The sequence below is a fragment of the Hypanus sabinus genome, unplaced genomic scaffold, assembly GCF_030144855.1.
Source record: "Hypanus sabinus isolate sHypSab1 unplaced genomic scaffold, sHypSab1.hap1 scaffold_497, whole genome shotgun sequence".
NCBI classification, from domain to species: Eukaryota; Metazoa; Chordata; class Chondrichthyes; order Myliobatiformes; family Dasyatidae; genus Hypanus; species Hypanus sabinus.
Genome location: NW_026781365.1, coordinates 7,342 through 32,940, shown reverse-complemented (window position 1 = coordinate 32,940; position 25,599 = coordinate 7,342). Strand labels below are relative to the sequence as shown.

Genomic DNA, 25,599 nt, shown 5'->3' with positions numbered 1-25,599 from the left:
TGGTGACCGTTTTTTTAGTGATGTGTGGGAAAAATGTCCCATTTTACTTTGCCCTTGAACCTTACGCCATTGTTGACAACATACCGTGGCGTTGCGCCTTCACATATGAATACGCTACTTCACCCGTGTGGAGAGGATACGAATTACTGGATAGCATTTTAACACCGTTGCTACCAATCGGCTTAATTCTTGTTTTCAATGGGTTTACAGTAAGACATATAATTGCAGCAAATAGAATCCGCAGAGGGCTTCGGAACAGCAGCGATAAAGAGAAAGATACCGAGTTGGAAAACCGCAGAAAATCGATGATTTTATTGTTTGCAATTTCAGCTAATTTCATATTGTTTTGGATACCCTATGTAGCTCATTCCCTGAAATGGCAAACGGAAAATTACTATTACCAAGACAGATATTTCAGTTCCCCGGTATATATACTACAGCAATTTGGGTTCATGTTACAAAACTTCAGTGTGTGCACCAATACTCGTATCTATACACTGACACAGAGGAAATTCAGAGAAGAGCTGAAGGATGGAATGAAGTATGTTTTTACATTAAATGGCCGTCTGTGTAGATAACGTCCACTCCAATTGCAAATCAGCAGAGTTTTGAATAACATGTTTAAAAAATCATTAGACTTGGCAAATATGTCATAAATTCAAACAATCAAGTGCTTGTTTGTCCTGAAATGAATGAATCCCAAACTATCGCAAAGATTTACAAATTATCCAGGAAACGTTGGGACAGCATTAAAACCAGGACCAACAGGCACCGGGACAGCTTCATCCACCAGCCAAACAAACTGATTAAATCAAGCTGATTTGACTGTTTTGCTATGTTACATTGCTGTTTCTATTTACATAAATTATTATAAATTACTAAGATTGCTCATTGCACATTTAGACGGAGAATTAATCTAATGATTTTTACTCCTCATGTATGTGAAGGTTGTAAGATCTAAAGTCTATTCAATCACCATGGGAGGAATGACTTCCGGACTTTTTGGTGTTCAGATGTTTCAAAATGCTCATAGTCGGGTAAAGGAGAATAAAGTGAGGCCTTTTATGGTATCACAGCTGCGGAAAGGGAAGAGACTATGGTGGGACTGCATGTTAAAAGACTGTGAGTGGAACTCAGAAATAGGAAGGGAACAACCACTCGTTTTACAGTATTCTGTACAGAGCTTCCAGCACCAAAACGAAGAACACAAGCAGTGACAGTGATAGACTGGGAGATAGATTTTGGATAGGTGCCATTTTAGCACGGCTGGTGTAACAGGCAACTTAAATTTAACTAATATTCATGGGCACTCCCTCTGTGTTCAAATGTGTAGATGTGCGGAATTTCTCGGGTACGTCCGTGAAGGAAGCCTATCGCAATAAGCGGGCAGGCGGAAGAGCGAACAGTTCATGCTAGATATATAACTGGAAATGAAAAAGGTCAGTTAACAGATCTCTCTGCGAGTCAGCATTTCAGAACAATAAGGCACAACTACTCGACATTTACTAATACCTTACACTGGGATAGGTGCAGACAGTATGGAATGCATTTAATTGATGCTATTGGGTAGGAACATGGTAACCGAATTTGGGACAGGTTTTGTACCTTCAAATGCACGACAGAAATATGAAGATTGTTAATGGAACTCGAGATTGGGTTTCTGTGTAGGCGTGTTTCATTGAGGATGGGAACGGATGCCCCTCAAGAACCCTTGGTTGGTAAGAGATAAGGAGCAACTCATAAAGAAGAAAAAATAAATATACAGGGAGAGTGTAATCGTAGCACAGCTGTGGAAAGGAGGGAATGTGAGTAGAAAGAACTAGGAAGGGAACAACAACACACAGTGACAGATCGGGAGATAGATTTTTCACGGGTGCTTATACAGTATTAACGCGGCTGTTGTAACAGGCAACTTAAATTTCACTGATATTCATCGGCAATTCCTCTGCTTAAAAGGCTTAGATGTGATAGAGTTTCACAGTTGTGTTGATGAAGGAGACTTGGCACAGGTAGCGGGCAGGCGGCCAAGTGAACGGCCAATAGTAGAAAGTGAAAAGGGTCAAGTAAGTGAATTCTGCGCGTCTCAGCATTTCAGAACGATAAAGCACAACTATTCGACATACACTGGGATAGCAGCAGATAATATGGAATGCACTGATTTGTTGCTATTGGGCAGGAATGTGGGAGATGAATTAGGGAAGCGATTTGTTCCTTCAAATGCACAACAGAAATATGGTGATTGATAATGGAGCACTTGACTGGGGTTCAGCATTGGCTTTTTTCATTGAGGCGGGTTTGGAATGGCACCGTAAATTAATTCTGGTTGATAAGAGATATGGAAAAACTCTTCAGGAAGAAATAAATATACTGAAGCTTTTCGAAGAAAGGACAAGGCAGGGCTATGGAAAGTCGCAAAGTAGCCAGGAGAGATTTAAGAATGCACTGAGAAAAAATAAAATGGAACATGGGAGAAACGCATTAAGGTAAGTGAAAATTAGGAGGATCACAGAAGAAAAAGCGGGAGAGATAAACGGGTGTCTGAAGTGCAAGGAGGCAGTGAAAGTCCTTTATGATTCGGTATTCACCAGTAAGTGAGACACTGATGAAATTGTGTAAAACGAAGAAAGAGAGGTGCGTTGAGGGATGGAAACCCTTAGTATTAGAGCTGGACCTGGAAATACATGAATGTAAACCTTTTCACGGTGCTAGAAGCTATGTAATCCAGGTAATTAGAGAAAGTGAGCGAAGATATTGCTGAATTTCGGAGATGATATATGCGTCATCATTGGCCACAGTAGAAGTACGGGAGGATTGGAGAATGGCAAGTGTTATTTCATTGTACAAGGAATGTAATAGGGATAATATTTCTTTCTTTCTTTTTCAATGTTTTTATTGAATTTTTCGGACAAATACATAACGTTCATAATATTACAAGGGAATTGGGATTACATTGTTGGCAATTAACACGTGAGTAAAAAAAATAACTGCAGGTAACACCAGTCGAACTGACCTTCCAAACCCGTAATATAAACAAGATAAAGAAATGATGAAAAAAAAAACACAAAACTGGAAAATCAAAAACAAACTAAACTAAACTAAAACAAAATACAAAAAAAAACAACTAAAACTAAACTAAACTTAATAAAGCTGGGCTATTCTCCAAATAAAATCATTATTGTCCTCAAGCCTACTCCCATTCTCAAATTAATGAATGACATAACGGAATCCGAAAGAAAGGTCAAATTATATTCGATGAAAGTATTGGATAAAAGGCCTCCAATTTCCCTTCAAATTTAAGCAAAGGATCAAATGAGTATCAGTATCAATGCTTACTCTGACATACAACCGACCAGATAGATAATGCTACCGTTTGTCCAGTTCCCTCAATATTGCAATTTGTTATTATCACAGCTCATTCGGACCCACCATTTCTCACACAGAAAATATCATTGCTTATTCAGAGTATATCTCCAAGTATACTGGTAATTTCATTGCTTGCAGTTTCATGATGGACACAGCGAAAATAAGATGTCTGACCAGAAGACAATAACATATAATAAAATCGTTCTTTACAAAAGTGCCCCTCCGTACAATCAAAAAGTTTGGGTCGGTGCCATGTCTTCACTGTCCACACGGTCAGTGAGTATCATAACATACAGGTTATGTCTTTAGTTTGTCAATTCCGGCTCCATTGCAACAAAGAAAATGCTGATGACGTAGCAAATTACAAACTGGAGAATCAAAACCTCAAACGTGCAATCAATAATCTCATTTATTTACCCTGTACGGCAGGAGATAGCTATGTGATGCGGATAGAACTTCCATGCAACTTACCATTATGGACTTGTTTTACCAGTTGTACAGTTCAGAGGAGAGGGATGATCTATCCATGTACCAACGAGTACCTGAGCATCAGTGGAACGTAAAGTCATTGAACCTCGGCTTTTGTTAATATAGTTGTACTGATAACAGGAGTGACCCTTTTGTCAAGGAGAGATGTTCACTCTTTCTTAACTCTATCATAGGGCCTTGTTTATTTATCGAGGCTGGGGCACATTTTTATTTTCGTATGTATAAATGAAATTAGGCGTTCTTTATTTGCAAGTCTTGTACACTCTTTTACTTAGTCGGTCCGCATGAAAATAAGTCCGGATATTGTTCAGTGTGTTCGCGGATAAAGACACTCATTTACGAAATCAGGTACAGCTTGTGTTCAGTAGGGTCAGATAATGGGAACCACCAAGAATGTATAGTCTTTATCACTAACACCTTTACACAACCAACATGTTTTTCACTGATGACTCATAGCAAGAATAGAAGAGTAAATATAACTGTTAAAATACGCACTATAGATGTTTTCTTAAACTTTGAAAAAAAAAAAGTGCTGTATGCAGCGAATACATGTGTATATTTATTGTTGTTTCAAGCAGCTGGTGTAGAACAACAGGAGAAAATTATTGCACATCACTGGTCTGATTAATCACGATCAAGATAAGATGAAGTTAAGCGCTTGTAGTGTGGCACTTGCAGAATTACAAAATACGCTCAGCTATATCTTTGTGTACATTCACAGGGAAAGCTTTTTCTAACACATTTTGTAATAATTTGTAAATATGGCTCGAATGAGAGAAAACTTTCCAAGCAAAATAATAGAGGCCAGGTCTCCACAGATGAGCAGTAAAGTGAAACACCGCCACATGAATATGCACAAACTCCAGAAGGTAACAGGTGAAAACAGAAAGAGGAGGAAATACCCTTCTTGCCCAGCTATCTGTCAATTCTCAACTTCCGGACACAGATTGTCATCTCTAAGATTAAACAGAATTCGATACATTTACACTGAAGACTTCTGACGTTAATTTCTATGACCTATCCATTCAAATTTAAATCTGGACGCTTGTGCGGATCAGTTGAAACAGAATCGGAGATTCATAAATATGTGCCAGCTGTATTCGTTGGCTAGAGTTGTGGCCCGATCGGGGAATCGAAAAGTATTGTTACTTATTTACTTCCTTACTGTGTTATGGTGTGTGCAGCTTTACGCCGAATAGTGCAGTTTTCTGCGGTTTAATGCAATGAAGAATATTTCAAGTATGGTTGAATGTATCCTGTGTCCTACTAAGCAGACATTTAACAGGTTGAAAAACATTTTCTCAATATTTTGCAAAGTATGTGTCTGCTTCGTCGTTCCTACATGGTTGTGCAGAAAAGCAAGAAATGCTTATTTTGCATCACAGATGAGATTAACAATAGTGGAGAAGACAATTAGTCAACGCGCTGCTATTCGTCATGGCTGGCTCACAAGTTATCTATTTGTGTAAAATGGAAAGAAGACCAAATTTCGACCTGGACTCCAATATCGTTCTGTACATCCTTGTGGCTATGTATCCTGCTAAACGTTCCCCTTGCAATCAGGTCAAAAAACAGCAGAGATCCCAGCAGTAATCTCTCCGGAACATCAATAATCACAGAATCCCAGCCAGAATAATACCCTTTCGCCACTGTCCACTTTTTTTCCATGATCAAGACGTTTTCAATTAATCTTAACATTCTCCGTAAATCTCGTGTCCATAATCAAATGGAGCACCATACAATGAACGGCCTTCTCAAACGCCTTAACAAAATAAATGCAGCCATCTACTGCCCAAAACCCAACAATCATGTCCGGAATCTCCTCCAAACTCTGAGTGTTTTTTTTTTTCTTAACACATGACATGTTCCGCAGGCAGGATACGGACTGTCGATAATTAGCATACCTTATAGAGACAACTATATTTCTAAAATCTTCTCCTATCGCTTCCATGTTACACACGGGAAACACACCCGCCTCTATTTCTATGGATTATCCATGTTCTCCTTAAACAAAGGAATGATATTGGATGCTTTTCGTCCTGCCCGACCGATTCAGTTGCTCGAATGGATACAAAGTTCTAACAAAAATCCCTTACCCTCTTGTCTGTCTGTATAAGTTGTTGTTTTCGCATTTCATTCAATTCTCGATTGCTGTTGAAATACGGGATCTCTTCTAGTATCTTCAATTATCTAGTATAGGGGCATAGACACTACTTAGGCAATACTAACGAGCTGAGTATCACGTGTCTTTGAACACGGAGCAATGTTCCGGCCCAACCTGTCAACTTGTTTCAAACTGTCATCGGCCAGCTGACCTCCATTACCTGCTTTAGGCTATGATGGGTCTTACTGGAAGCAGACTAAGATGAGGTGACTGCTGGCAAAACTTCAGCAGAGAAGTAAGAGCTACCGAGGAAGATTTGTACTCTGAAAAGTACAGCCTACAAACACCAGTCAGAGTGCAACGTGAAATCAGGAAAATGTTTTTGGATATTGCGAATTAGACAACGAAAAGAACACTAGCGCCTGCTAGGTATTTTGACGACAATGGGGGAATAAGGGAATGACAGGCATACTTCAGGAAAGCATTCCGAAAATATGCCAAATTGTACTAGAGGGCGAGATCAAAATACGTCAGGAGATGTTTTTGTTTTTCATATTTTGAACAAGGAGTAGCTGACTGGTGGAAAATCATGCTCCATTGAACAGCAACCGGCCAGTTGATTTAGGGAATTTTGTAAATGTATTATTCTCCTACTGTGGCTCAGGTAGATTGTTTGTCTGTGGGAATTGGCATTTGGAGACAAATCACTTGCTTCTGATTACTTTCGTCTGATTCTTATTTGGTGTTTTAGAGCCGAATAGAGAGCAAACCATGGAATGACGTATTTGAAAATGGCCAGAATTGGGATAAGTAATTCTACTCAGTATCCGTAACTCAGCTAACCTGTAGGCAGCACTAAATCTCTTGTCGCCACGGGATCTCGGCACATTGTGCTGCTTCACAATGGAAAGTTGCTGCACATGTAAATTTCTTTATTTCAGAGTAGAATTGAAGCAGTACAATTCAATGTGAGAACGTGCCTGTCGGTTTCAGATAACAAACGCCAGCTGAGTATTCGCTGTGAAGATCGCCCAGAAAATACCTGAAACAGTTGCCATTCGAAACTGTGCTGCAGGCTGCGCATGCTGAGCTTCTGCATACATATGTTTCGTTACGTCACGACACAAGGAGTTGGGAATAGTTGCAGGAGATGGTGACATCTCGCCTCACACGAAATAAGATGCACTCAGTGCCAATATCCCGAGGAATTTAGAACCATAGAAACATAGACAACCTGCCACAATACAAGCCCTTCACCTCACAATGCTGTGCCGACATGAAACTTTCTTTCGAAGTTACCTGGGTGACCCAGAGCCCTGTATTTTTCTAAGCTCCATGGGAGGCTGTGAGAATTCAAGATGGCGGTAAGCGGCGACACCTTTGCTTGCATCTTCTAAAACAGCTCTATTTTCATCTTTAATATCTTTAGTTCTCCCTTTCTTTTGAAGACCCTGATCAGTAGTTAGACGTTGACTTCGGTTCTTTGCGGGAAGGGGCCCCGTTTTCGGGATTCTGGGACTGGCTGTAGTTCGGAATGCTGAGGGTTCGGCCCGAGAATCCTACTCTGATTTGGAAGTCTAAGATCTCGGTGCTCTGGAAACGGGCGGACCGAGGATCGGTGTCTCGACAGGAGTACAGTGTCTTGTCGCTGGTGCCTGAAAGTCTGCTGTTGTGCGTCGAAAGATCCGGGGTTTTGAGAACTTTGGGAACAAATCTCGGCAAAAGCGACGTGACGGAATTTTGACATCGTGAACCAACGATTTGCTTGGCATGTCTCCCGCTTGCTGGGTAAAATAACAGAGCCATATTCTTGTCCCTTATAAGGGAGACAGAGTACCTGCGTTGCGTCGAATTATAGGTGACACGCCAGGTTTTCGGGGTAAATACAAGTCTGTGTCTTTGCTACTGTATTGCTCCCGCTTGAGTGCTCGGTGGTGGGTGATGATGCTAGTTTGGTGGTGGGAGCTGGAGGGGAATCCTTGTTTGCTGACGCTTTCGCACAAGGGTAATGGCAGCTGGGGAGTGATCTTTGGGACCCTACGTTTAACTGCCGTACATTCTTAGTGGCACTTTATTTTCGTGGATGTTTGCAGAGAAAAAGCAAAAGCATTTCTTGAAGCATATTATATACATTCGTCTTATATTTGAACCATTGAACCTTTGGACCTTTGAACCTTTGAACCTTTGGACCTTTGAACCTATTTACCGTTACCCTGAGGTTTGGACCTGTCCAATCCTGTCCTTGCCTCCGTTGGGTAAGCCAGTCAGTCTCTGCCGTTACCCTGAGGCTGGGATGTTCAACTACCTTGCCATTCCTTCTGAAGCCTTGCTGCAACCTGTGTCTGGATCCCTGCCTGCAACCTTCTGAAGTTCTACAATCGGAGCGAGAACGGATTCTTGCTGTCTCATGATAAGGAACTGTTTCTATCGTTGACTTGGAACTGTCTGTATCTACGCCTGCGCTAGGTCTGTCCGGCCGTTTGCCGCTACCTGGTGTTGAAGAACCGTCTCGTCGTAATCGTCATTTTGTGCAGCGCGCCGGCCCCATGTCCTGTTCCCAAGGAGCGGTCATGGCTCTGTGTCCCGTGTAGGAGTCCCGGCTATAAGTCCTGTTCCTAAGGAGGGGTCCCGGCTCTAGTTTCCCTTTGTTTCTGTCCTCCCAAAGACCAAGGTTCCGAGGTTCTTGTCGTCTCAAGTCCAAGGCTCGTCTCTTCCTGAGTTCCAAGTCAAAGGCTCCGTGCTCTCGTCCGGTCCATGTGCTTCGTCCTGTGCTGGAGTTCCCTCGTCCTGCCCAGGAGTCTCACATTCGCTTCGCCTAGTCCTTTCTCAGAAGACTACGTCATGTCTTTGCCTAGTACCGGACTCCGTTCCCGTGTCAAGTCCCAGGTTCTGGGTACTTGTCCAGTCCCTGGCTCGGATCCGAACCCAAGCCTCGTCATGTCCTCGCCTCGAAGAGCCCAGGCTATGCAAAACCCAAGCCATGAGGTACCCAAGCCATGTAAAACCCAAGCCATGAGGTACCCAAGCCATGTAAAACCCAAGCCATGAAGTGCCCAAGCCATGAAGAACCCAAGCCATGAAGTACCCAAACCATGAAGTACCCAAGCCATGAAGTACACAAGCCATGAGGTACCCAAGCCATGAAGTACCAAAGCCATGAGGTACCCAAGCAATGAAGTACCCAAGCCGTGAGGTACGCAAGCCATGACGTACCCAAGCCATGAACCCAAGCCATGAATTACCCAAGCCATAAGGTACCCAAGCTATGAGGTACCCAAGCCATATCCACTTCTGCAGACACGTCATGTCGTCGTCTATTTCCGTGGTCCGAGCCCAAGTGAAGACCCAAGTTCTGGGTCCTTGTCCAGTCTCTGGCTCGGATTCAAATCCCAGGTTCCTTGTTCTCAGCTCTTTCTCCTGCTCCCGCTTTCCTAGCCAATGTCCTAGCCAAAGTCTGTGTACTTGTCCCAGCAACTAGACTGCATCAAGTCACGTTCCTATATCTAATCACGAGGCCTGTCCTGTTCCTAGTACGTCAGTGTCTGGGTCTTGCGTTTGGGTCCGCTCCCAACTCCACCATATGACAACCATGGCTTAAGTTTTGATCTACCATTTCTTCCCCTTCGATTTCGTGGGTTCAAAGTACTCTCTGCCCAAACACTATAGAGGTATATCCAACCGTGCGGCTCCCTACCATGTCGTTTGTCTCCCTCCTTCACTCACTCCCTGAATCAATTTCCTTTTTCTGCCTTGGTGCGTTCAACACCTAAGCCGTTTCACTCCGCCCCTTGGCTTCTCCAGCAACAGGAATCACTCCAAAGGCAGCAACACCACCGGATGAAATCACTGCGAACGGACTGCTTCAAAAATCTCGACATTTCTAAGGAAAAAAAACGTTTTGACACGAAAAAATTCCACCACCAACCACTCCCCAGATTTTGCACTCAAGATCGTCACCAGGTCCATAATACTACGCAACCCATGACCTCCTGGAAATCTCTTGATGAAATACATCGTGTCACAGAGGGTTGGAGGCGGAGATTCTTTCATTTAACCCTGATATGTGTAAACACTTACATAACTAACTTAGATACTATCACCGGTTTTCAGGATATGGCTGGAATATACATTGATAACTGATAAGTGTATATCCGTTGGTTCAGTGTGTACTGAGAAACTGTTGTGATGCGGTTTGATTCGAGCTGTTTGATTCGGCCTGGTGATAGGCTGGAAATATTGACCGAGGTTTGAGACCCCATAGGGATTAATGCTGATCATATTGTTTTACGTTCTGGTGTAATGTAGCGGTGTGGTAGATGAAACGAGTCTGAAACGGAGACACGCCGTTTAGTTGATGTGAGATTTGAATTCCGAAGGTTAGAGGCGTCCAGCTGGAACTAAAAACATGTCTCTGTGGGATGGAAGAAATTTGATAGTGAGTAGCCTCTCTTGGTCTCTGCAATTTCACTGTAGTCTGGCTTAACGATGACGCTCAAGACGAACAAATTTCAGCAACTCTTAGTGTCGCTGCAGCTTTAATGGAGGCCTGATTATCTCAATTTCCCATCACAAACGCAACAACAGCGAGAGTCAGGGCGAACTGTGGAATCTACCTATTGGCGATTTTATCAGAATAGGCTTTGGAGAATATTCACCAGGTGAATATTCAACAGGCACAGATAGCATTTGGCAATGTGATGAGTCTACTGGCGGGTCAATGGGAGTGTAATTTGTAGTTAAGTAATTGGAAATGTTTACATTGGAAGAGTGAATTTCGCACATTCGGGCTGTGTTTGGGATATGGCAATTCAGAGCTATTGCACTTAGCCTGTAACACTATGCTCCTGTTAGTCTTCCTCATGTATTTACCCAGAATCTCTTTGAAGAAAAAATGCCGTAAGGACGTTATGTGGAATTGGAATTAGTATTCTGACATGTACTGTGTTCCGATATGCTGTGAGCACCTTTACAAACATACTTCTCACAATATTCAAATCATTACATAGTTCATTGAGGTAAAGCAAGGGAACACAACCTTTCAAATCGTTACTATCTCTTCTTTCAGTTAGCCCTGACGAAGGGTCTCAGCCCGAAACGTTGACTGTACCTCTTCCTATAGATGCTGTCTGGCCCGCTGCGTTCAACAGCAGTTTTTTTGTGTGTGTTCTTTTAATTTCCAGCATCTGCAGATATCCTCGTGTTTGCGAACAAATAGGGCATTGGATACTATAGGTACAATTTGTCTGATTTACCAACATCTTGCAGTGACATCTGACATGACACATGCAAGAGAGAACCAGAACGAGAGACAGGGAGGAAGGATGGGAGAGAGGGAGAGAGAGATTCTCCCATCTCACTCCGCACAGTGATGATCGCTTCACGCCGTCTCATCACACACTCAGGGATCAGACAGAGTAAATCTCCTTCCACACATCGAGAGAGAGAGAGAGAGAGAGAGAGAGAGAGAGAGAGAGAGAGAGAGAGAGAGAGAGAGAGAGAGAGAGAGAGAGAGAGAGAGAGAGAGAGAGAGAGAGAGAGAGAGAGAAGCTGAACTCATTAGCTCGCTGTGACCCTTATCCCGTTAAATCATTTCTATTCATATACTACCCAATTACTGTAGCCAATTCATGGACTGTTGAGGAAGTGTATAACTCGAAAATGTCCACGGTCAGCTCTTTCCATATGCCTACCCACTTCATTGGTCAAAATTTGTCCCTCCAATTTCCTCAGTGCTGTCGCTGAGGTTATTACAAAATAAAACAAACTATTAACTGTGTCAAATTGAGTCTCCATTTGAACGACGAAGCTCCGCCTGTGATCGTACTGCAATCAGTTTGTGAGCTTCGTGCCTGCTTGGTTCCTTTTTCCAGCTGTGGCTGTCCAGGAAGTGATAGAGATGGGGTCCGGCGGTTGGGTCGAAAAATGTTGAAAGTGCAAAACCCTCTGGTTCTTTATTTCTCAATTATTGGAACAATAGTCTCATTTATATATGTTTTCAAAATCCTTCAAAATTTGGTCTTCTTTCCATTTTACAAAAATAAATACCACGTGAGCCTGTAATGGCGAACAGCAGCGCGTTGACTAAATGTCTTCTCGAATATTGTTAATCTCATCTGTGATGCACAATCAACCTTTCTTGCTTCTCTACACAAACCTGCAGGAACAACGAAACAGACACACTCCTTGCAAAATATTCAGAAAATGTATTTCAACCTGTTAAATGTCTGTTTAGAAGGACACGGGATGCATTCAAATATATTTGAAATATTCCTCATGGCACGAAACCGCATAAAAGTGCAGTATACAGCGTAAAGCTGCGCAAACCATTTCACAGTAAGTGATTCAGTAACAATACTTTCCCGATCGGACCACAACTCCAGCCAATGAATACAACTGGCACATCTTTAAGAACCTCCGATTCTGTTTCTACTGATTCGCACAAGCGTCCAGATTTAAATTTGAATGGATAGGTCATAGAAAATAACATCAGCGGACTTCAGTTTAAAAATACCGAATTTCGTTTTGTTTTATAGATGACAATCTGTGACCGGAAGTTGAGAATTGACAGATAGCTGGACAAGAAGGGTATTTCCTCCGCTTTCTGATTTCACGTGTTACCTTCTACATATTGTGCATATTCATGTGGCTGTGTTTCTCTTTACTGCTCAACTGCGGAGTCCTGGCCTCTATTATTTTCCTTAGAAAGTTTTCTCTCATTCGAGCCATATTTACAAATTATTACAAAATGTGTTAGAAAAAGCTGTCTTTGTGATTGTACACAAACATTTAGCTGAGTGTATTTCGTAGTGCAAACTACAAGGGGTTAACTTCATCTCATCTTGACTGTGATTAATCGGACCAGTGATGTGCAATAATTTGCTCTTGTTGTTCTACACCTCCTGCTTGAAACAACAATAAAATCCATATTTATTCGCTGCATACAGCACATTTTTCCAAGGTTTAAGAAAACCTACCGTATATTTACATCTATCGCGGGTATTTTAACAATTGTATTTACTATTCTATTCTTGGCATGAGACGTCAGTGAAAAACATGTTGGTTGTGTAAAGGTGTTAGTGATAAAGACAATACATTCTTGGTGGTTCCCATTATCTGACCCGACTGAACACAAGCTGTACCTGATTTCGTCAATAAGGGTCTTTATCCGCAAACACACTGAAAAATATCCGGATTATTTCTATGCGGACCGGCTAAGTAAAAGAGTGTACAAGACTTGCAAATAAATAACGACTAATTTCATTTATACTTACGTAAATAAAAATGTGCCCCAGCCTCGATATATAAACAAGGCCCAACGTGATGGTAGAGTTAAGAAAGAGTGAACATCTCTCCTTAACAACCGGGGCGCTCCTGATATCAGTACAACAATAATAACAAAACCCGAGGTTCAATGACTTTACATTCCACTGATGCTCGGGTACTCGTTGGTACATGGATAGATCATCCCTCTCCTCTGAACTGTACAACCGGCAAAACAAGTCCATAATGATAAGTTGCATGGAAGTTCTATCCGCACTACATAGGTATTTCCTGCTATACAGGGTACTATAAACATTATTGATTGCACGTTTGAGGTCTTGATTCACCAGTTTGCAATTTGCTGCGTCGTCAGCATTTTATTTGTTGCAAGTGAGACGGCACTGACAAATAAAGACATAACCTGGATGTTCTGATACTCACTGACCGTGTGGACAGTAGTGAAAGTGCATCGACATAAACTTTGTGATTGTGTGGAGGGGTACTTTTGGAAAGAACGATGCTATTATATGTTATGGTCTCATGGACAGACATCTTCTTTTCGCTGTGTCCATCATGAGACTGCGAACGAAATTACCAGTATACTCACAGATGGTTTTGAATAGGCAGTGATATGTTCTGTGAGAGATTGTCGGACCGAATGAGCTGTGATAATAACATTGCAATATTGAGAGTACTGGACCAGCAGTGACTTTATCTATGTGGCCGGTGGTATGTCAGAATAAGCAGTGACCGGGTTGGTCAGTGATGTTCCTGTAGAGCTCTGACAGTTCTGTTCACTGCAGTAGTGGATCCCTTCGAAGCAGGGAAATCACCCATTAGTCTCCTTACAACTGGGGAAGGAATTCAAATTATCTTTCTCCTAAATGTTATCCTTCACAATCTATCTGTCTAAATATCTAATTATCCATCTAATATCGATTCATTTCCGTACATTGCGATAAACTGAAAATCTCATTCTGTAAAATAGGCATGGAGACGATTTCTATGGAATATATAGAATCACCATCAGAAACAGATACCAGCAATGGTTAAGAAAATCGTGCAAAAAACTCCAGGACCATTTATTTAAAATATTATAAACATTAATTTGTTAGTCACTTCTGGCAACAGCTTTTCGTGCTCCACACAGTGGCAGCTCGTACACCTTTTTTTTCCCCTCCTGCCATCCAGAACTCACCTGTTGCTCCAAGTAACAGCCTGCATGAGAAAGTGGCAACAGCCTGGTACACGGCGTCGACAGGCGGGCTAAACCAATTGAGTGTCGCCAGGAAACTTCAACCCCAGTAAGATAGGGAGTTGCCTACCCCGGCATGCGAAACCAGTTCACGGAGTGAATGGATGAGATCAACTGAAAGATAATATTATTATGTTCTCTGTGCATCTAATGAGATAATTTACTGAAAAGCACAATTGAGCTTCAACGCAATCAATCAATGTTATTAACTACCTAACTTCGCTTTTCAAACTGTAAGGGGAGAAGATTTTTTTTTGCAAAGTAATAAAAGACCAAGTGGCTAACAATTAATTAGAATATGCAACTGAAAAATCTTCAATGGGGAATCCAGTATAATCTACCCTTCTCAACTTATCAGTGTAGAATTAATACTCACCCATTTCCATGAGTTGGTTACTAGTTCCTGGATTGGTGTTAGCATTTCAGTTTGCCATCAGATCCATTCCTCCTCATTGAATTATGTTTCAATTATTTGTCACCATGCTGACAAAGCAGGTTTGCCTGATAGATCTGTCATTAAGCCAAACACGATCAATAGTCGAGTGTTGTATCGTTGTAATGAATCTGCATGTGTTAACCAGAACATAGTGTCATTTTAATACCACAGTGCCCAAAATCCATCCGGAAGACTTTGCCTCATTCACGTATTCAGAATGTAAGGCAGACATTTCAAACAATGGTACTTCAATGAAACGAGAATTCAATACACTTTCCCTGCATGCATATTGAGGATATTAAAGAACACATATATCAAATGACGTTAATAGAAATCAGAGAGGCATCAGAGAGCATGATAGTTTTACCAGAAAGATGAGGATGATTCATGTAAGTTTTACATTCATTTCATTCAATCACAATGAAGAGAAACTAAAGCAAGGCATTGATGTGGAATGTAAGATACCACAGGCACCTTACTTTAACCCTAATGTCCCATGAACTTTTAATTGTATGATATTGTTAATGATTCACTGGCACTGACCCGAAGGAAAGACATTTCCACTTTGACATATATTTGACTGAAATAAGCAGCCTGCAAATGACCTTGTCTAAGAGCAAGTCAGTAATCATAGTGAAACCAATAATTACATATATTAAGAGTGTGCTGATCATTTGTATTGAGAAATTCGTAACCTATAATTCAGCATAGCTTCCAGCGTTCAAAATCAGAGGTAATCAAGCTAGAGTATTTCTAAAATGCGTAACAGTTCAAAAGAAATTTTGATTTTGTTATTTTAAAACAAAACATGATCATCAAATTACTGTGGTATTCTCTACTTATTCGACAATAAATCTGAGCTGTAAATCTTAACGCAGGATATCGAGTAAGGATACAGTCAAGTTACTGGAAACAAAACAGTTCTCCTCTCTTAATATTTATTGAAAAAGATAAATTCAGTGTGCAGTCTGTAACTTAGGTTATTTTTCTGGAATTTTATTATTTCTTCAAATAATAACAACTGTATTATTTTATGTTGCATGTGGCATCTCTTCCTGAGGTTTGGTAAATGGAGCTCAAATGTATGTGGGAATTAAAATTTCATATTAGTCGCAGCATGACAGAAGTATAGTCCCTTCTCTGCCAACTGAAAACAATAACTATTTTATCTATGTTTGGAACAGGTGGCAGGGTTTAGAGAGAAAATCTTCCCTGACACACAGATACCTGATTTCCTATTGATGCTCAGGTGGATGAATTGCTTCTGAATATTCCTTGCAGTTATCCAAGCCCTGTAGTGTTCTTTCCTTCCTCTCTCTCTTTGAGTTGCTTGCCCTATTTCTCCAGACCCTCAACTCATTGTTCATCACAAACGAAGAATGGCACCAAATCCCCGTCATATCTGGGATCAACTGGCTTCTGCATAAATAAAAGACAAAGCACAGGCACACCAATCCCCGTGAACTAGCCCCTGAGATATCCTATACACCGCAAGCCAAAATCAATCAAATGCTTCGAAGCTCCTCAGGACCGACTTTCCTTTACAAAACTGGACAGCTATTTCAGAATATCCTGATGTGCAATAGTAATAAAATTTTTCCTTCCTTTAGACAGCTCTACCGATACAAGGGTTCAATCCTTTCGTCATTGTGATAAGTGTCTATACAGTGCAGTGATGCATTCCTATTTATCCCAAGACACTTGCACTGATAACACTACACCTTCTAGCACAGCAGGCTGTCTTGAAAGAGACATACATTTTTTTAAAACAGCTCAGTTGAGAATACTCTGAGAGATTTGATTTATTTCTGATTGGTGAACTGGATATCCACAAACGTTTAGTTGTTTCTAATGTTTAGTCTTGGGCAATGTACAGGGAATGATGTGCCAAAACACTAAGCTTTTGGCTTGACTTCAAGGCTTCTGCAGAGAGCAGTTTCTCCCAGATGGAGGTGGAGGGGGGCGGCGGGCGTGGATTAGCAGGTACTCTTTGTGTATGCAGAATGAGCTGAGAGCATACAGAGGACAGCCTGTTTGATGAGAGAGAAAGCTACGGGAGACAGTGAGGCAATTCTCATAGAAGAAGGGCTCTCATACACAAAATATTCAGGAGCAATTCTCTGAATCTCAGAAAGAGTACAATCTTCCAGTCATTGGTGGTTCAGTAAAGACGCTCTCACTCAAAACTGTCACCTTCTCCAGCCATAATTAGAAGCTCAAACTTGAAGAGGCAATGCGCTGGAGGTCACCTTACTAAATGAGAGTCTCCAATGCCAGGGCAGCAAGAATGGAATCTGTGCATAGCTTTGTGCAAGTTTCCTCACTGTGCAGAGTAATCAGACTACAACCCTGCAGATGCTACATTAAAGCGCAAGATGCCAACCAGGCATGACCAAACCACTTGCTTAATGGGATCCGTCTATGGCATATGAAAGGATGGGAATCTCTGATCTTGTTGTAACTTGACCAAAAGGAATAAACACCCTCTCTGTGACCAGACAGTGCACGACCAATCAGTGAATTGACACAAATAAATGATGGTGCCTGGAGCTGTCGAGTTGGCTGTATTCTATAATGGTCTGCTGCAGTCTGCAGCTGAACCACCACAACTAACCAAAAACCAGTTGTGGGAGTTCAAGGGTTAATGACTACAACATGGTCTGCAACACAGGGATTCCTGCACACACAAATGCAACATGGCTACCAGACAAAAATGTGAAAGAGCAAACAATTGTTCAGATGCAACAAGAATTCTACTGCGCACACAAACCAGGAGGAGCTCTGCAATACACGGCAGAAGAAAACGGGGAAAAGTTTAAGGGGAACATGAAGGGAAACTTTTTCACTCAGAGTGTTCTGTGAGTGGGGAAAGAGCTGCCAGCACGAGAGATACATGAAATATTTAAGAGAAGTTTGGATGGATACATAGATGGTAGATGTATGAAGGGCTATGGTCCTGGTGGAGGTCGATGGGAGTGGGCAGTTTTAATTGTTCAGCCCCCTAGATGGGCTGAAGGGTCTGTTTCCGTGCTATACTTTTTGATGATTCTGTGGCTCGAATTCTGCTGTGTGCCTCACAGGCTTCCCTTTTTAGTGGCTCTTCTTTTGTTAACCAGCTTCGTATCAAGCAGCTAGACACTAAGAAAAAAGTGCCGCGGAGGGTAGGGGTTCAGAAACTGAACGGGAACAAGAAGAAAGAGAAGAAGAAGTAGCATGCTTGGCCAGGTTGAATACTCATTCATTTCAGGACCAATTCATCCAACTGCAGCGGTAAAACACATCCTCATTCACTATTCTGCAAAAAACGTATGTCGCTGTAACATGAAATACAAGTCAACACAAAATAAATATTCCAAACCGGTTTTATCAATCCAATCTTGGCAAGTGGAATAGGAGCACCTTTTTACTCTTAGTGTCTTTACCTAAGTGGATGGCGATAGAGTAGCTCCTTTGGTTAGCTGGAGCAGACAGAGACCAACCACACAAGTTAGTCACCATAAAATTCTAACTTGCTTATCCAAAGTTAGCAAAGATGATAGAAATCCAAATTGTCATGACAGGAGGTGTCTTCAGTAAGTAATACAGACGCACTTAGAATAGAGTTTGTGAGGAAGAAAATACATTTGTCTGCTGATGGAGACACCTCCCTCTCCCTCCTTAGGGAGAGAGAGAACATGGGGTGTGTCGAATAATGGGTGAAACTCTAAGTCTTTGGGGTAACTGCAAGTCTGTGTCTTTGCTATCGCTTTGCTCACACTTGACTGCTTGGTTGAGGTGCCGATGTTTGCTTTTTCTGTCGGTGGTAGTGGGGGGATTATTGCTTGCAAATGCTTATGCACGGGAGGGGGACTTTGGGGATCTCACGTGTAACTGTCCTTCATTCTTTTGGGCACTTCTTTGTTTTGGTGGATTTTTGCAAACATAAGCATTTTAGGATGTATGTTGTATACATTTCTCTGAAATTAAATTAGACCTTTGAACCTTTGATGTAATTATTGATGAAAGTTGGGTGGAGATTCATGCAGAGCAAAATCAACGGTAGGGCTGGCTGGGCTGAATGTAAGGAACTTCAGTGAAGGAGACTGCAAATAGCTTTAGTGTGCAATTGTGGGTCTATAAGGCTGTCTCTGAGCTGTACTCTCCCTTCAAGATAGGCATCATTTCTGATGAGAAGGGCTTCTGATTATCCTATGAGCCTTGGTATCGTTTTTCAATATGACAAGACAACTGGCAGAATGTCAATGGTGGGATAACAAATGCAGTCTTTACTACACAATGCCAGTGCTGCTCCCTCCACATGACAGTCCAGCTACCCCAGCACTGTGAACGAGATGAGATTGCTGTATTGTTACAACATCCTGTCATTGCTTTTGAACATTATTATTCCCACCATGCTGGCCAAATCCTGAGTTTAGACAGTGAAAATCTGAGCTTTCACATCAACACACGTACACTTGGTTGGAATCTACCCCTACTGCATCAGGATTTGAGATAACTGCTACAAGTCACAGGGTTTTCAACCCAAAATGAGGTTCCTCAGCACTTCTGTGAAGCGGTGGATGGGCTCTATTTCTTTGCAAGGTTAATTTGGATTGGTCCATGCTCTTTGACCTTGCTCACATGTTTTCTGGAATCAAGAATTTCACTCTTTTACCCTTCTTATACGCGAAAGTACTTACATAACTCCTCTTTTCTCGAAAGGTTCTGTGATCTACTGAATTATTCCAAAATCCCCAGCCCAAGGTACAGGCTGCATACCCAGAGACACTCCACATGCAAAGGTACACCGCTGAGCTCATCTCTAAATAATGAACTCGATTTTATTACCGACTAAGTGAATCGGTGCCGTCAGTTAAATTACTTTCCATCCCCACTTTACTAGTGTGATTCTTGGCCAGCTGAAATGGACCCCACAGGAGTAGCAAAGTTTTGATGGACACGGGCGGATGTAAAAGATGTATTTCTCTGTTAAAAAATTGGTAAAACAGTTATACATTCAGTAAAACAGGAGATTTTTTCGATTAAGTGAGAAGTAGAATTCGGGAAGGTTTCGGCAATCAGCCGAGGATTAACCATTGACCCAATAGTTTAGTCCCACGAACATGAAGCAGCACCACTCTGTGAGGACATGTGATGCAATGTCTCAGCCATTTCAACTACTGCTCCCTGTGTAATATCCCGGATCGAATGAGAGGGAATGAATTATTCTGCTTTCTACAAAACTATTTGCATACGGTGTCTGCGATTGTTGAATTGTGTGCAATCTGTGAACAATAGATACAAGACTTAATACATGTGCAACTGTGCTACTGAGTGAATGAATGCTTGTTATGAACCTGGTTGATAGACGGTGATCAATGGGATGATGGTTAATGAGGCAGTGGCGCACAATGCATGTGTGATGCAAACACGTAGAAATCTGTAGATCCTGGGAATTCAAGTAAGACACACAAAATACAGGCCAGGCAGCATCTGTAGAAAGAAGCATAGTCGACGTGTCGGGACGAGATCTTTCATCAGGACTAACTGAAATAACAGATACTGGGAGATTTGATAAAGAGAGGGGGAAAAGATATCCGAAATGAATGCAGAAGACAGGAGGGGGAGGGGATAAAGCTCAGAGCTGGAAAGCTAATTAGCAAAAGGGATACCAGGCTGTAGAAAGAGGAGGATCACGCGACGGGAGGCTGGGAAGAAAGAAAGGGGGTTGGAGCCCCGGAGGAAGACGGAGAGCAGGCAAGGAATATTGTTTAAGGGACAGAGAGAGAAAAGACAGAGTGAAAGAAATAAAAGTGGGAAGGGGAAAGAAATAAATGAATAAGCAAACAATTAAATGAATAAATAAATAGATAGGCAGATGAATGAATGAATTAATGAATGAATAAGTGTTGGGGTAAGAGGAGGAGGAGGGCATTAACGAAAGTTAGAGAAGTCAATGTTCAGGCCATCAGATTGGAGGCTACGCTGACGGAATATGAGGAGTTGTTCCTCCAACCTGAATGTGGCATGATCTTGACAGTAGAGGATGCTCTGGATAGACAGATCAGAATGGGAATGGGACGTGGAATTAAAATGCATGACCACTGGGAGATACAGCTTCCTCTGGCAGACAGAGTATAGGTGTTCAGTGAAATGGTCTCCCAGTCCGAGTCGGTTCTCACCAATATCTAGAATGCCGCACTGGGAGCACCAAGCACATATTTCGGCCCCTCCCCCAATTTCTGCTTTGCGAGGAGTTCCCTACCTTCACGACTCCCTCGTCCATTCATACCCGCGATCGCTTCCCACCGATCTCCCTCCCGGCGCTTGTCCTTGTAAGCGGAACAATTGCTACACCTGCCTTTATACTTCCTCCATCACCACCATTCATGGCTCCAGAGAGTCCTTCCAGGTGAGGAAGTGAGTCTGTGAGTCAACTGCTGTGACATACTGCGTCCGGTGTTCCTGGTGCGGCCGCTTCATGTTCTCGTTCTGTTCATGTGCCTCGTCCTGTCCTTGTACCTCGCCCAGCCAAAGGCTACCTCGCGCAGCCCGGTGCTGGCGTTCCCCCGTCCTGTCCATGAGTCTCACGTGCAGTCCTGTAGCCACGCCACGACCTGTAGCCACGTTTTGTCCTCGCCTAGATTCGTGTTCCGTACCCGAGTCAAGACTTAGGTTTTGGGTCCTCGTCCGGCTCGGAGCCCTAGCCCAGGCTCCATGTTCCTTGTTTTACGTCCGTGTCCCTTGTCACTAGACCAAGTCCAAGCCCAGGCCCTGAATCCTAGTCTCGTCCAAGGCCTGTGTCAATGTACTGCGGAATTCACTCCTGTCTTCCCTTGTTTTCTTGACCAACTTAGTCCTGTTCCTAGTCCCTTAGTATCTGTGTCTTGCATTTGGGTCCGCACCAACGCCCCCCCCCCTTGTGACAAGTGATTAAGTTTCGAAACAACCAATTAGAACTAATAACTCAAAGGTAATGATTTGTGTATCCATTAGAAACACGTTTATTAAAAGGGCAGAATGCAATTTTTGATACTGAGTGATATAAAAAATGAACATTGCCCCTTGAATGTGCCCATGTTGAATTTTATAATTAAGTCAAATGGCATTATTTGTGCCACTGGTTAATTGGGGAAACCGCCTATTTAGGACAACACTTAATTATAAATAAATAAATTGCAAAAACATTGGATTCCTTTGTTTATTTGGAAAACAATGCCACTTAATTGGGGCAGGAATCTGCTGCCAAATAGGTTCTAACTAGCGTCAGTCACATGCAAGTTATGTGGCCATTATGCACTACGCTGTACTTAAAACAACCGTTTTAAATAGCATCACGAGTGTGTTCGTATTCAAAGTGGAGTGAGTTTTGTCATTGATCAGGCAAATGATAAACAGTAAGACAATTCGGAACTGCTTTCCTCACAGCGGTTTCAAGCATTCAGGCTTGCGAATGCCAGAAACGTCTAAGGTGAAATGAAACAATTTCAATACTTCATCTAGTTAGGTACTATGATTAATTTAAAGGTATCAGCAATCATCTTGAATATTACAATTAAAATGGGGATTTGGAGGTTCAAATCATCGATAGCACTGTTTGAAAGCTGTCCACTATCTGCACTTGGTTTCTCTGATAATTTTATTTATTTACAATCAATCAAAAAAACATGTCAGTGAACACTTAATGAATTACAGCATAATAATTAGGAACTGATACTGTTTTATATAATGCAGTGATTTTGGTTGTGTTCTAATGTATTCTGTATTTCCTTTAAACACGTACTTCGTTACTTATTTATAAGTAAGTTTGTATTTTTTTAAACTTTGTTAACGATTTCCAGGAAACCGGCTCACTGGGGCAACCATTTAATCAGGCCAAAATGTACAATTCTTCGTGTTCCCCAATTAACTGGAACGCACCATCTTTGAAATCTAGGCAGATTAATTTATGATTTCACACAGAAACATTATAATAGTCAGTACACTCGTCATTTAAACAGAAATACGAAATTCATTGGACAGAACTCAAGCGTCCTTTCACCATATTACAGATAATGCCGCTTTGAGCCATAACTTAGCGTGTTGAACATTTTACTTATATACATTTATGATAAGCATTGTGAAAGTCATCTATACCATGTATAAAATGTTCATGGAGAGGAGCTGGTTGTTGATTTTATCTTGCTGCTCCAATATTTTTATATTGGCAGAAGAGAAGATGCTTGAAGGTTTTCTTGAAGGTAGCATTGCATAGTGCATAGCAGGCTGGGTTGAGAGTACTGTTGATGTAACAGAGCCAGTATCCAATACTCCATACTGTGTTAGGGACGCAGACTGAACATAAAGTGTTAATGAGTACCATGACACTGTATGGCGTCCAGGTGATAATACATGCCAGCAGAATAGCCAAGATTGTCCTGGTCACCTTATTCTCCCGGGTTACAGCTCCCTTCTTTTTCTTAGCAGGGGTGTTTGTCATTTTAATGATCATGTGGGCTGCGGCGAGCTCTCTGTTTTTACCACTGTTGGTGCTGTTGTCTGACACAATTTCAAGTGTAGTAGCACTGTAGTCACTCTTTTTAACTTTCGTGACATCTTTTATGCCGAAGAGCTTGGAGTTGCGGTTGCTAAAATGTCTTTGTGCACTGGAGACCTTTGTGCTCTCATCAATCGTTCCTTCCTCCTTCTGGATGGAAGGGACGACACTAAGGGAAGTCGTGTGATTGCAAACCCCCATTTCCTCTCCTTGGCCACAGTGATACGTAATTACTTTACCAGCTGCCTTGCCATTTTGTACTTCGACATTCTGCAATACATCAGGTGCACTTGACATGTTGTTATTATTCGGTTTCATTATTTTGCCTCGCTCTAGACTGGGAGAGATGGTGCCTTTGTTTGACTCTGGCTGTTCCTTATCCTTCTTGACCCGACTCTTGCTAGCACGGGATATGTGCACATACAAAATAGTCATGGTAATAACAGGTAGATAGAAGGCTGCTATTCCAGTGCCAAAAGTGACAACTGGATTTGAGAAGAACTGTATATGACACTCACCTACTTTAACTGTCCGTCCACCTACAATGAACTGCCAGAAGAGAATGGTAGGAGCCCAGAGGATAAATGACAGCACCCAAGCAGCTGCAATCATCATCCGTGCCATCTTGGTGGTTCTCTTCACAGGGTAGCTGAGAGGCTTTGTCACACAGAAATATCGGTCAAAGCTGATGATAAGCAGGTTCATGATAGATGCATAACCAGCAACGTAATCTAGAGCCAGCCATAAATCACACACCAATGGGCCCATGGGCCAGTAGCCAATGATGCTGTACATGGTGTAAAGGTTCATAGAGAACACACCAATGATTAAATCAGCACAGGCTAAACTGAAAATAAAATTGTTGTTAATTGTTTGTAACTGTCTGTTTACTTTAATAGAAAGCATAACCAGAATGTTTCCGATAATGGTCACCAGACTCAAAGATAATGCTACAATCAAAATGAAGATTAGTTCAACTGTTTTGTAAGCGCTCCCTCTTTCAATGTCTGTTAGGTTGCTGAGAGGTGAATTTGTCTGCGTTGAATTTGCCATCCTTTCCCTCTGAGTTAGCACTGAAGTGGTCTAAACGTAGAAAATAGGAGAATAATGAGAAATATTCGCAAACAAGCAATAAAGGTTTTCTAATTGAAGTCTCAGCAGCAAGAAGACCATATGTAGTAAAACAAAAAGTTAAAGATTATTGCTGAGTAAAGATGTTGATGCCCGACATTGCAAACATGTTTTCATCAGATTGGTCCACCTTTATGCACTTAAAATGATGGGGAAACTCTGAACCCTTGGTTCGCTTTAGTGCACGTGTTTTAAAATCAAAATTTATATGAACACGAGAAATCCCAGAAATTACGCAAGAAAAACAGATGCACAGGATCTGTGCAGGAGGAACAACCATCCAATCCAATAAACTTGCAGTCAGAAGTAGAAATGAAGAAATGTACCGCAATAGGAGAAGAATCTAAGATTGAGTTACGTCAGCTCAACCTCATGTGGTTTAACACTGATGATTTTCGCTAGTTATGAAACCCATGAGAACACTAAACAATGATGGTCTAATTTTCTTGAAACTAATAGCTTTGTTTCAAGCTATTAGTTTATATGACATGTACAAAAAGGATAGTTGACAGCTGAAGCCAAGGGGCACCAATATCCTTGTGGGCAGGTTTGATGGAGTTGTGGGGGATGATTTAAACTAATTAGGCAGGGAGGATGTGACCTGGAATGATAGGTCTGAAGACGGGGCAGTTAGTATGCAAGTCGTTGGATTGTGTAGTGAGACTGTGAGGAAGGACAGGCAGATGATGGGACAAAGTTGTAGTCAGTGGGATGAGTTGAAGTCTAATGTGCTGACAAAATCGAAGAGCGTAAGGAATAAATGTCTGAAGGTGTCATATTTGGAAGCGCACTGTACAGTTTATGGAATAAGGTAATGATTAGAGATTGCAGGTATGACATTGTGGGCATTACTGAATTGTGGCTGAAAGAGAATCATAGTTGGGAGATTAACGTTAAAAGATAGATTGTACGGAAAGTACAGGCAGGTAAGTAGAGGTCGTGCAATGGCTTATTTAGTAAAAAAAAAATAAATCAAATCCTTAGAAATAGGAAACATTGGACTGGAAGATGGAGTATCCTTGGGAGTAGAGTTAAGAAACTGCAAG

The 25,599-nt window shown here is 41.8% G+C and overlaps 1 protein-coding gene across 1 annotated transcript; it reads right to left on the bottom strand.

The window, feature by feature from the left end:
- Positions 1-23,062: 23,062 nt before the first annotated feature.
- LOC132389194 (muscarinic acetylcholine receptor M2-like) lies at positions 23,063-24,475 on the bottom strand. Its single transcript, XM_059961651.1, has one exon. It carries the CDS (start codon positions 24,473-24,475, stop codon positions 23,063-23,065), a length of 1,413 nt encoding a protein of 470 aa, XP_059817634.1.
- Positions 24,476-25,599: the final 1,124 nt, after the last annotated feature.